Here is a 13,126-nt window from a genome sequence, read left to right on the forward strand (position 1 = left end):
ATAAAAAAAAAAGGTACATATATTTGTACATATAATTGTGCACATATTTGTGTGCATATAATTGTGTACATATATTTGCGTACATATATATACGCAAATATAAATGTGGGATCCAATTAAACATAAAAAAAAAATAAAAATAAAATAATTAAAGAATCGCTGAATACATTACAGGGGTGGGAAATTATGTGGGGTTTCTTTTCTTGCCCTTTTGCGTGGCACATATACGTACGGGTACACATATATGCATACCTACATAACAATACGTACATGAGTTAACACACACACATGCGCGTACACACGCACGGTGTTTAGTAAAAATGAAAAAAAAATATTCTACAAGGAAATGTGTACGAAGGTGGAGGGGGGGTTGGAAAAAATGGAAAAGGCAAAGGGGGCAAAAACACGCGGTAAGAAATGAAAACATTTATTTCTTACCACAAATGACAGAATTAAAAAAAGGGGGGTAATAATTATACAAGTAAAGGAGAACCAAAATGCGAACGTTGAGGTGGGCGTAAGGGCACGTGCATACACACACGTATAAGTGGGCACATAAGTGGACACATACGTGGGCACCTACGTGGACACTTACGCTGGCACCTACGCAACAGCAACTGCAGGGGGTACACACAAACGTAGTGAGATAAACGCAATGGGAGGGGGGGGTGTAGACGTAAAGGGATAGGCTGCAACAGTACACTGGACTTTTGACAAGCACATTGTGCGTGTAACATGTAAAACTCCCTCATTCATTTCGTGATCAAAAAATAATCATGTACTCTCTCCTCCCTTCCGCTTTAAAAATGTAAAACGTAAAATTTGTATGCGCAATGAAACGCAAATTGATGAAGGACGCAGTGGGTATGCAAAATGTATATGATTTAAAAATTTCACTAATACTTAAAAAAAAAAGGAAAAAATTCACATTGCTGTAGGGAAAAGGGGTGACATATGTGCACGTATACATAAGCGTACGCGTTTGAACATTCGCGTAAAAAGGGGGATTATATATATACACATATATATTTGTACATATATACTTATATATATATAATGTAGGGCCTACATGTGGAGTGAACATAGGGCGTGCAGCGCGGCAGGCCCATATGTGAGGGTAATAATAATGTACACACGATGCATATGGCAGTCTTTTATTTTACACAACGCCAAGGAAAGATTGTAAAAATATACAAAATTTCCCTTTTTTTTTTTACCTGCTAACTGTATACACTCACATGGAAGAAAAATGAAAAGCTGCATTATGCGAAAGAATATCAATGGATGGAACAACACATTCTTTGCTTTGTCACAAGAATGTCTATATATACATGGCACGTGGGCGGATTAAAAGAATGAACAAGTAAAACAATTATACAAGCGGGCATGCTCAAGTGGGCATACACAAGTATACAAGCACATAACATGCGCGCACGCACATACACACACTTCGCCCATGTGTGCAGGCGTGGAACGGCCCTGCCCCCCACACGCGCGCAGACATATACGTAACCATACATGCCCCCATCTTCCGTATGTATTATACGTAAGCATAAATACATACAAGCAAAGTGTACACGCAACTACAAATTCTATACATATATGTGTCTGGGTATATATGCACACATCTTACATAAAAAAAAAAAAAAAAATATGCTCTCGTAAAGGATGTTTCTCTTGGATTACACTTCACAAATTAATTTTTTAACAATTGTAAAAAAAAAAAAAAAATAAAAAAAAAAATACACATTTATCTTGTTTTCTCCTATGGGGTCGAAGGCTAGTCCAAATTCAACGATAAGAGTTATACTTGCGATTCTCCTTCGCCGCCTTTGCAACATCGGTTAAGTGATCTGCTATGCTATGCTATATGCTGCTCTACTCTGCTCTGTTTTTTTTTTTTTTTTTCTCTCTCTCCCTCCCCCTCTCACTACATCTGTACCTCCACCTCGAGGCAAACATACCACCCCACGCACATCACTACGCGTCGTAAAAAAACTTTCTTTCTTTATTTTTAAACTCGTAACTGGGATAGTTAAACATGTTGTCTTGGGGCGATTCCATTGCCTCGTACTTGTCCGCGAGAATTGCGTTTTTCTCCAAAAAGTTATTACTGTCAACGTAGTTATACATGCTCATGCTGGGTTCCTCCCTCTTACCACTGTAAATGGAAGACGGTATGTTACCACTCTTCTCGATAAATGATTTGTTGGCTACTTTGTCTGAAAAGGATTCGGCGTACGAATTGTAATATGGCTGGTTTCGCGCTACTACACCTGTTGCGCCTTCACCGTTAAAGTAAAAATTCGAGTTGCTCACACTGCCTCCCTTGTGGCTAACATTCATTTTGCTAAACGCGTTCGTGTCGCTGTTCGCATAAATGTTGTTCAGGTTAAGGTTATTCATCATGGCATGGTTTATCATGCTTAGGTTGTCCTTGCCCATTTTTTTGCTGAGAAGATTGTTGAGGGCGCCTCCGTTCGCGCTGGCGTTTTCGGCCGTGCTGCTGCTGTTGTGCTTGCCACCGTGGCCGCCGCTTAAAGCGCCGCTTAAACCTCCGCTTATACCGCCGCCTATGCCGCTCAACGGGCCGCTCATCAAAGGACCCACGTTATTCTTGGCCGCATTAGCCGCACTGCCCATCTTGCTCATGTTCATCATATTAAAGTTGTTCATTTTCCCATGCAAAACATCGGCGTAGTTGTTTCCGCCTTTGCTATTCTTCATGCTGGCGAGGTACTGAATGTCCGCGTTGACGTCGACGGCGCTTCCTCCTGCGTTACCACTGTTGGCATAAGTGTGCACATGTGGGGGGCTCATAATGTCCGGAGTGTTCATATCGTTAATTATATTTGCACTACTCAAATTATGCAACACGCTTTCGCTATCGCACATGGGGTTATTGAGGAAGTTATTTTTTACGGCCAACTGCTGCGCGGCGTTCTTTCCATACCCTCCCGTTACAGCTACAGGTGCACCACCCACTGCTCCTATGCCTCCCCTATTGTACACCTTCACATTGTCCGCCTTGAAATAATTCATATTATTTAAAAAGCTGTTGTACGCATTTTTATCGATTGGGGCATTTTTCTTCTCATCATTTGGCTGCACATTTGCGCCTGTAAACTTGGCACCTTCTTCCTCCTCCTTTACAATGCTGGCAAAATTTTTGTTTCCATTTTTTCTTTGGCTAGCTGGGTCGTAGTTATTATTCTGCTCCAGGTTGCTGATGTTCATTTTGTCTGCGGCGTTTTTCTCATTGCTTTTTTTTTTCATGGCCGTGTTGCCGCTGTTCGCACTGTTCCCAGCATTGCCTCCATTGGCACTGCCCCCGTTGGCGCTTCCCCCGTTGGTACTTCCTCCGTTGGTACTTCCTCCGTTTGCGCTGCCTCCATTGGCACTTCCCCCGTTGGCACTTCCTCCATTGGCGCTTCCTCCATTGGCGCTTCCTCCATTGGCGCTTCCTCCATTGGCGCTTCCTCCATTGGCGCTTCCTCCATTGGCGCTTCCTCCATTGGCGCTTCCTCCGTTAGCGCTCTTATTTTTGTTCTTATTATGCTTGTGGTTCTTGTTGCCATTTTTCCCACCCTTGCCGTTCTTCCCATTGTTGCCGCTACCGTTGGTGGCATTCGTGTTGGTGCTTCCCTTGGTCTGGTCTGCGCTATTCTTGGGGCTCCCATTATTCACGCCATTCGCGCTGCTCAGCGCACCTCCATTTGCAATGATACTTCCATCAGCATTATAGGCGCTTTCGCTAACACAGCTAGTTGCTAACAAGACGGTATTTTTGCCATTTCCTTCCTTCGCATTATTTTTGCTATTCTTCTCATTCGCGGTGCCGCTCAGCTGATTAAAATTTTTGTTATTTTTGTTGGAGTTGCTCGAGCCGTTCCTGTTAAAGCTGAGGTTCGCTCTGGGGTCGCTGCTGTCAAGGGGCGCTTTGCCTGCTGCGTTGTACGCGGGAACGATGTTCGTGCCTAGGGGGTTCACACCGCTAATGCTGCCAATACCGCCAACGCCGCTGATACCGCCAATACCGCCAATGCCTCCAAGGGGGCCGACGGAACCGTGCGAGTTGCTCTTAATGATGCCTACGGAACCGCCCGGGTTAGCCATGTTGGCAAAATTGAGTTTGTTGCTTCCACTCACGTTGCCGAAATTGCCCAAGCTCATGTTATGCTTCAGCATGTGGTTCGATGCGTAGTTAGTAGTGCCCATGTTCAAGTTGCAAATCTTCGCTTCGTTGCCACTGATTAGATGCGCCACGTTGGTCAAGTTAGCACTGCCCATGTTGTTGGAGGAGGAGGAACTCAGGCTCTTCATAAAGGAATTGTTTTTCGTCTTCTCCCCACTGATGTTATGGTTACCACTGCTACTCATGGCGCTGCCCATGCCACTCATCACGTTGGTCAAACTGCATGAAGATGGTGGGGGAGGTGGAGGAGGAGGTGGTGGCGGATGCTTCAGGGGAAAACTCGCAATTGCAGCTTTGTTTAAGTTGTTCATTTTTTCATCCTTGCAGGTGTCATCCCTTAGCATGGTCATATTTGGCGACAGCAGATTTATAGCGTCAAAGTTTCCACTACCCATTTCGTTACTCTTGCTCATCAGGTTGCCATTCTGCATGAGGCCGCTCGGCATGTCGCTACTCATGAGGACACTATTTTTGTGGCTTCCCTTAAAATTGGCATTCGCATTTACACCACTGGGAAGAATGTTCTTGCCATAGTTCATGTGCGCCATGTTTACTTTGTTCATCGCGTTTTTATTCAAAACCGTTTTTCCGCTCACATGTGCGGTACTGTTTCCACCGCCGTTGTTGCTTCCATTCCCGACGATGAGCATTCCGCCTGGTCCGTCAAACAGAGCGCCATCAATTTCGCAATCGTCCGTAGTGCCCTTATCATTCGGGTTGCTCACACTTGTGGGGTAGCTACTAAACGAGTTGTACTTGTTCGGCATGGAGTAAAGCTTAAAGCTGTTTACGCTGCTGTTCATTTGGAGGCCTGCATTGCTCACGACGTTGGCAGCGCCGAAATTTACGCTATTTAAAAAGGGGCCAATGCCACTGCCATTACCGTTGCTGTTACTACTGTTGTTGTTCTTATTGCTATTCTTTCCACTTGCGCTCGCGCTATTCTTATGGCTTCCCATCCCTCCATTGGCGTAGTTCACACCAGGTGCATACATACTGCTTAGTGCAATTCCGTTTCTCGCCATGGGACTGTTGTTGTCTAAGTCGTAGCCACCCTTAACTCCGTCTATAATATTCTCTTCTGACATGTTCAGGCTTTTCATGGAGCCACTTTGCCTTGGGTTCGCCTCGTTCACACTGCTGACTGTGCAGTTGTTGATGGCGCTCCTGTTGTTGATGCTAACGATGCCGCCGCCTTGCTTGAAATTTAAATTTCCAACGTTAACCACAGGTACATGGTTCAAGCCGATGTTATTGCTCAAGCTGTTCATATTCATATTATTCACCCCCATGCTGTTAAGCACCATGCCATTATTTATATTCGCGAGGGCTAATCCACTTGCGCCCAAATTTAAGCCACTTGGGAGTACCACCGGGTTGTTTAAGTTGCTCATATTCAAACCAACAACGTTGTTTTTGCCTATTGGGCCATTTTTCCCAATCACGCCGCTTTTGCTTGGAATACAGCCTTTGCCAGATACGCCGTTCTTCCCGCTTATATTAACACCGCTATTCATGCCACTGAAACTGCTCATGCTCAGGTTGTTTAAGAGGACGGAGCTCTTCAAGCCGCTCATGTTCATATTCATGTTGGCGCTATTCATACTGATGATGTTTCCATTAGGGTTGGTAAAATTTCGATTGGCGGTTCCTCCCACTGCGTTCATATTTTTCAAATGCTCGCTACTGCTGCTGATGTTGGCTATGTTAAAATCGTTGCTCAAATTACCGTTGCTGGGGCTTTTCGGCAGATCGTTAAACACGTTTTTGAGCGGCTTGGGGTTGTTTTCCAGGCTGTTCTTGTTGGCGTTCCCCGCAGGGCTGATGAACTCCCTGGAATTGTTGTTGCTTTTGCTGCCATTGCTGTTGCCGTTGTTGTTTCCGCTATTATTGCCGCTGTTGTTTCCGCTATTGTTGCTGCTGCTGTTTCCTTTGCTTTTGCCGTTCCCTTTGGCGTTGCCGTGGCTGTTGCCATTCCCTCCATTGTGGCCGCTCGTATGCCCGTTAGCATGCCCGTTGGCGTGGCCATTTCCGTTTGCGTTTCCCCCAGTGTGACCTCCTCCGTGACCGCCGCTATGCCCCGCGCCGTTGCCGCCAGCGTTGCCTCCACTGCTTCCTCCGTTATTTCCCCCATTGTTGCCTCCGTTATTGCCGCCGCTGTTGCCGCCGCTGTTGCCACCGCCGTTGCCGTTATTCTTGCAGTTGTTCTTGCTATTATTTTTGTTAGCACTTTTGGAGTTCCCCTTGCCGTCCCCTTTGCTGTCGCCCTTTCCTCCTCCCTTGCCGTTATTTTTGCCATTCCCACTTCCATTTCCATTTCCACTTCCACTTCCGCCGCCATTTCCGCTGCCACTTCCGCCACTCCCGCTTCCACTCCCGTTGGCGCTGTTGCTTCCGCTGTCGCCACCACTAAGGCTGTTCGCATGCGCGTCGCTATTAGCCAGGGCCCGCAGCGACTTGGCGTTCACGGCATTCATGTTAACCATCTGCGGGTGGGTGCTGTACTTGGCAAAGCCCAGGTTATTCACAGCGCCGTTGTCATATGAACAGAGGCCAACAATGTTGTTCGGGATTACATTTCCTACATTCGCAATCGTGTTGTAGTTATTTTGGTTCATATCTGCATAGAGGTTATACAGCATGTCACTTTTAACGTTGCCCTTGACGGCGTCCTTGCTGAAGCTGATTTGGTATTCTTTGTTCTCCAGATAGGAGCTGAGCATGTGGTTGTTGTGTGTGTGCAGCATGCAGTTCTTCCCCTCCATGTACATGTGGTTGCATTCTTTGCTTCGCTCCTCGCTGTCGTTGTTGTCGCTGTGGTTCCCGCTGTGGTTGGCACTGTGAGTTCCGCTATGGTTGGCACTATGATTGCCGCTATGATTGCCGCCATAACTGCAACCGTAGTTGGCGCCATAGCCGCAGCCATACGCGCCCGCGCAGTTGGCTCCGCCGTAGCAGTGGCCGCCGGCCCCATGCGCGTTGTTGTTGCCCTTCACGTAGCCACTGCCATAATGATTGGCGCTGTTAAATTTGTGCGGATTGTCCTCCAACTTGGGATTGTAATTCTTTATGGTGGACCCCAAGCCGTATATAATGCCCGAATACTTCTTGTCATCTATTTTGTTATCAAAATACAGCTCGAGCAATTTGAAAAAGGTTTTGCATGTCACGAGGGAGTCCGAACCAGCCTGGTGTTGTCTTCCGATCCTCTTCACACTTAAAATTTCGCTAATTTTTTGCAAGGAATAGGTCCTACTTAATTGCTTGATGTTCAAATTTAGCAGCAAATATTTTATATCGTACAGAGAGGGGAAAAAATCATTCAGTAGATCAAAAAAGGCAATTTCATTATGCGGTAAAGCACAGCAAGTTAGTATTTTTAACAGATAAGCAAAATCATAGCAACCATGAAAAGATATCCATTTGACGTCTTCATTCATAACAAGACCTGAGGACATAATAACTTCCCCAAAATGCAGCAACTCGATACCTAGGGACTGATGTTTTTCAAAATTTATTCCACTGAGCTTTAGGAAGTCTATAGAATTCTGAGCATACATATCACTTTCTAAATCAAACTTAAAATTGAATTGCCATGTTGATACCTTCGGTAGCTCCCCTTTCCCATTAGAAAAGGTAACTCCCAATTGTATCACCTTCAACAAGTCTACATTGCATTTTATTGTTTGGTAATTATAATCTATTACATTTCCTGTTGGCCTAGCAACGATTCCTGGAAATTCTGTATCGATAGCAACATAGGGATGATTTTCGACTACATCCCGGATTCGTTCAAATTCCTCCTCTAGATTATTTGCCCATACGTCTACGATTTTCGTTCTCTCATCCATGTATGACATGTAAATTTTTTATCTTATGATGCATTTAACCTTGCACGGTGATCCCTCAGTGTGTGTGTCTGTCTGTGTGTCTTTCTCTCTATCTGTCTCTCTCTCTGTGTCGCTGCTCCTCGCTTGCTTGCCACTTCCGCTACGCGATGGGTGTTCGCTGCTTCCGTTGCTGCAGTTCGTTGGTGCGGTTGCGGTTGCAGTTATATACTCTCTCTCTCTCTACTGCTGCTTCCCCTTTCTGTACATGCCATATACAGGTGCACTTTCAACCCAGTTCAAATACGTTTAAAGCAATCACCACTACCGTCAGTCGTTTTTTCATGTATATATGCGTGCGTGCGTTAGCATACATGTTTATGCATACGTATGCATACTCAAGCGCGCCTGGGCGTGCGGGCGTGCGAAGGGGTCGGTGGGCAAGTACGTGTACCACTGTATGTACGGGAAGCTGTACTACTATGTTTAGGGGTTTACTTTCGTGCGAAGATTTTCTACTGTACGTGCAAGTGTGCAAATGCACGTGGGAATATGTACGTGCGTGGATATTCGAATATGTACACATATGTTTGCATGTAGTATGTGCACACCAAGGCAAAAGGGGGGGGGCGCGCTAGCGTAGATGACTCACGCGCGCGCAAACATACACGACGGCCCCTGCTCTTCGGGTGCGAAATGCAGCTCCTACGTTCACAATCGTTTGGCGAGCAAAAAGTGTTTGGCTTTTCGCGAAGGTGAGCGCCCTCGGCAAGGTCACGCTCGCAGTTGCAGTTGCGGCTGCTGCTGTTGTTTTGCTGTTTTGTTGTTTCGCTGTTTTGCTGTTTCGCTGTTTTGCTGTTTCGCTGTTACACTCTTTGCCGTTTTGCTGGTTTGTCCTTATGACTCTTACTTGGCATAAACAATTCGCGAAATGAAAAACAATCAAAGGAGTTAACATGTAATATTTAATGTTTTATCTTTTCACTTTCTTTCTTTCTTTCGCTTATCCAAAAATTGTGCACATAAAAACGCAATAAAAATTGTTTTTCCAAAAAAAAAGGCTGGTATGGCTGGTATGTAATTTTTTAATTTACAAAAAAAATAAAAACAAAAATGGAGGAAGCTTCAAAATGTTTCTTGGTACATTTACGCATAGGTACATATGTACATTTGTACATGGTACGTGGTACATGTATACAGATGGTACGCATATGCAGAGCACAGATATCCACATGTGCATTCACGCGTGCTTGCTCATATGTACTCGCTTTTACACGCATTTACACGCATGTCAGCACTCGTTTATGCATACTTGCTCACACGCGCATATGCACATGCGTAACGAAACAAGGCACATGTGAAAAGTTTTAACTTTCTCAAATGGAGTGTTTTAAAACGCTAACATGATGCTCGTTGGCAGCAAAAACATCCTATTGCGAAATAATTAACAAACGATCACACGAACAAAAAAAGGAAATGCACCGGGATGAGCGTATGTGTGGTGGAGGTGGAACGACGTACGCTGAGGCATATGTGCTCTATACCTACACGCACATGCGCAAGCACACGTGGGGCGAACACGCGGGGGTGCACATAAGGAGGTGCGTCAACAGTGGCACACGCGTTGTGGAGGCACGCTCACGGGGAACACGTACATGTGCACATGTGAACATGCGTACAACGATGCATTTATATATAAATATATATAATATATACAATATATACAATATATACAATATATATAATATATATATATAAAATATATATAAATATATGCAAATATACGTACGTATATATACGCATATGTACGCATCCGCGCAGCGTACACCCACGTGTATACTCGTGCACACCGCTTCGTCGCACTTGGCAAAACGCAGTGGTTGCTATGCCACACGATGAATCATTTTTCTTCGCTTTGCTTTTCCCAAAGCAACTGACTCGTTTTTCAGATTTTTTTTTCGTGCACCTTAGGTGGAAAAAATGCCCTGAAAATGATTTTCATCAAGGAGGGGGCTATTCCGGCTTCGCACGTACGCATATATATATGCAATGCTTACACGCACATGGGTTGCGCATATGGATATGTGCACATGGAAGTACGCATATATATACACGCATATGAATACACGCATATGTATACACGCATATGTATACACCCATATATATGCACGCATATATATCCACGCAGTGCGGGATGAAAAACAATGCCTTTTCCGTTAGGCTTAATATGTGCCCTCACATGAACGATGCGAACGTGTCATTCGGCACAGCGCGTGCTTGTGTACAGAACATACATATACATGTACGTATATGCGTATGTACATATGTACCTATGTACTTACGTACATAGCTGGTACGTATGACTTGTTAAGCATACACGTGTACATATATACGCTGCGCGTACATTGGGAGGAGCACTTCACAGCTTCACAAAACGTAATGTAAAAAAGCATACATTTGAAAGGAGCCAATGGTCACGCAAGGAGTATATTTATACTGACGTATTCCATACGTACATATATCTTTGTTCCATTCACATAAGTTTTTTTCACTTCATGTTTTTGGCATAGCTTTGCGATGAAATTTGCATATTTTATTGGTAATTTTTCAACTTACGTAAAAATTATGCAAGAAATATCACTTTCATTTTAATGACTATTTTTCTCTATTATAACATTTTATCATGCAAAAAAAAATATAATACTTGTAAGAAAAAAGAATGGCAGGTAAAAACAAAATTTCTTTTTTTTTTCTCCCTTTGAAGTAGCAAAAATGTATAAAAAATGGATAAAAAATTGACGAAAGGGTGAGGAAAAAAAAAAAAAAAAAGGGTTTAACACGGGTTTACGTTTTGCGGGGCTGGCGGGTTTTGCTTTATTTCAAAACGGTTAAAAATGTATACGTGTATATATATAATAATGTAATTGCCGAGTAAGCATGTATACCATTTCTTTTCTTCGGGAATTGCAAAGGGGGGGGGTAGCGCATATATACTTAAATCAGCGTGTATTACGTACATATATATATTGTACGCATGATATGCGCATGTTTGAAAAGGAATATTTACCTGCTACGCAGCGTTTCTCATCCTATACATGCGCAATGTTAACATATGCAATATGTTATATATATATATTTTACCATTTTACAATTTACATTTTACATGCATATTGCCCGCTTACCGTTTCTTCCACTCGTTCGTTCATGAACTGAAAAAACTGTCCTTTAATTTTTTTTTTTTACCCCTGCCTTCTTAATTTACAGCTCTTCTCGTTTTAGCTTCCTCTTTTTTTTTATCACTTTGGTGAATGTGGCATAAATGAAAACGTTTTGCCATTTTTTAAATGTAGAAAAAAACACATAAGAAATATAAACACATCGTATAGCATCTCTAGTACTTTAAAAGACTTTCGCGTATATATAATGCTATGTGAAAAAATTTACGTGCGTGAGCGGCCATTTAGCCGTTTTTCCCTTTTCCGTTTTTTATTTTTTTTTTTCACCTCACCACTTCACCATTTTGTTTCTTATCTTACCTTTTTTTTGTCAAAAAAATGGATAAGTGATTTAATTACAAGGCCATGTATACAGAAAAAAAAAAATTAATGCAAAAAGTGTACCCCCCCACGTACAGTCAAAGAAAAGCGCAAATGTTCCAGTGCATTCGTCATGCAAAGAATTAAATGCGTACCTTTCCAGCTTAGCGGAAAGAAATTACGCAAAAAGGAAGAAGGTTATGCTATATGTACACTACATATATTGCTTGTTTGTGCATTTTTATGTGAAAAGTTATGGTGTTCCCTTCGAAGGAGGGAATCTCCCAAACGATTTTTTTTTTTTTTTATTTGTCAAATGCGTATTAAACAGTTCAGCCATATGTACCTCTTTGCTAGTGTTAACTACCCGCAAGGTAAGTTTTCCTCCCCTCTTCTTCATTTTACGCCATAATGGAGTTCTTCAAAAGTACACCCCATTTCGTACCTTTTTTTTTTGGTTCTTTCCATCGTATGGTAAATGACTTAAATTGTTAAAAGAAAGGCAACTGGGAAATGTGCAAAATTGGGTGTAAATAAAGCAATCCTTAAACGATTGACGAGCGTGTAAAGGGAAAAACGTAAATATTACGCCGCGCCGGTGGACACTACAGCGCAATGTCCCCTTGGAAAAATTTGTCATTTCATGGCAGGGCCATTTGCACGTGTAAGTATATTATATGCATACAAGTGTGCACACAGTAAACGCACAATTGTTCTTTCTACATGCGATTCTGTCGATCGCCTCGCTCATTTGGTTGTAATATGCCGAAGTGTACTTAGAAATGTTCGCGTGTACAGATGGGGAAGGAACTCTTTTTCCCCCCCTACAAAAAAAATAAAATCATTCGCGCATCATCCATGACTGCCATCTGGCAGAATACGTATAAAAATTTAAAGCGCTAGTAGGTCAAATCGGCGGATGGAGAATCCTCTTTTATATTTCACACCGATGAAATTGTTCCGTCTTTTTTTCAAATTAACCAAAGTGGAGGTACATTTTCCGTTTATTACACATTTAAAGGTGTAGATATAGATGTACTCTTATGAAACAGAATGATGAAGGTTTTAGCTCAGCTATCCGTCCATAATGAAAAGTAGCCCATTTCGTGTTGGCAGCCGTCGGACGGCTTAATTTTGTCTACCCTGTACTCATTATGGGATTTTTCCCACCTTTGATCATATTAGCGCATTTAAAACGTTCAGATTTGCAGGGAACTATTGAAGGAAGTGAAATGCGATTACATGCGAGCGGGTGGCTGACCCACTGGCTCGATTAAATGTTCCAAAAAAATAATCACCCGTTGTAGTCACACCTAGGAAGGGCTAAAACGGGTAACACGTCACCAAATAATTCATGAAAAAAAAGGGGGACCTTTTCCCCCCTACCCACCATCCTCTTAAAGTAGAAAGCTATGTTTTTACAGGAGGCCCTGTTGGCATTTTTCAGCAGTGTGTTTGCTACCTTCCTACTTGAAACGTAGTATGTACTTATAAAGTAGGTGTGATAATAAAAATGTTTGCTGTTTTATACGTATACAAACCAACGAATACTCTGTTATTATGCTGAA

General features: G+C 43.0%; 1 protein-coding gene across 1 annotated transcript, besides 6 other annotated features; it reads right to left on the reverse strand.

The window, feature by feature from the left end:
• The first annotated feature begins 1,427 nt into the window (after window positions 1–1,427).
• Window positions 1,428–1,486: a microsatellite.
• Window positions 1,487–1,980: 494 nt separating this feature from the next.
• PVX_123205 (CAF1 ribonuclease domain containing protein) lies at window positions 1,981–8,055 on the reverse strand (the record flags this gene model as incomplete). The annotated part of the gene is made up of 1 exon (XM_001617154.1): window positions 1,981–8,055. One exon carries the CDS (start codon window positions 8,053–8,055, stop codon window positions 1,981–1,983), a length of 6,075 nt encoding a protein of 2,024 aa, XP_001617204.1.
• Window positions 4,203–4,227: a microsatellite.
• Window positions 5,792–5,819: a microsatellite.
• Window positions 6,284–6,325: a microsatellite.
• Window positions 6,547–6,573: a microsatellite.
• Window positions 8,056–10,409: 2,354 nt separating the features above from the next.
• Window positions 10,410–10,467: a microsatellite.
• The last annotated feature ends 2,659 nt before the right edge of the window (window positions 10,468–13,126 follow it).

Source organism: Plasmodium vivax, chromosome 14, assembly GCF_000002415.2.
Source record: "Plasmodium vivax chromosome 14, whole genome shotgun sequence".
NCBI lineage: Eukaryota > Apicomplexa > Aconoidasida > Haemosporida > Plasmodiidae > Plasmodium > Plasmodium vivax.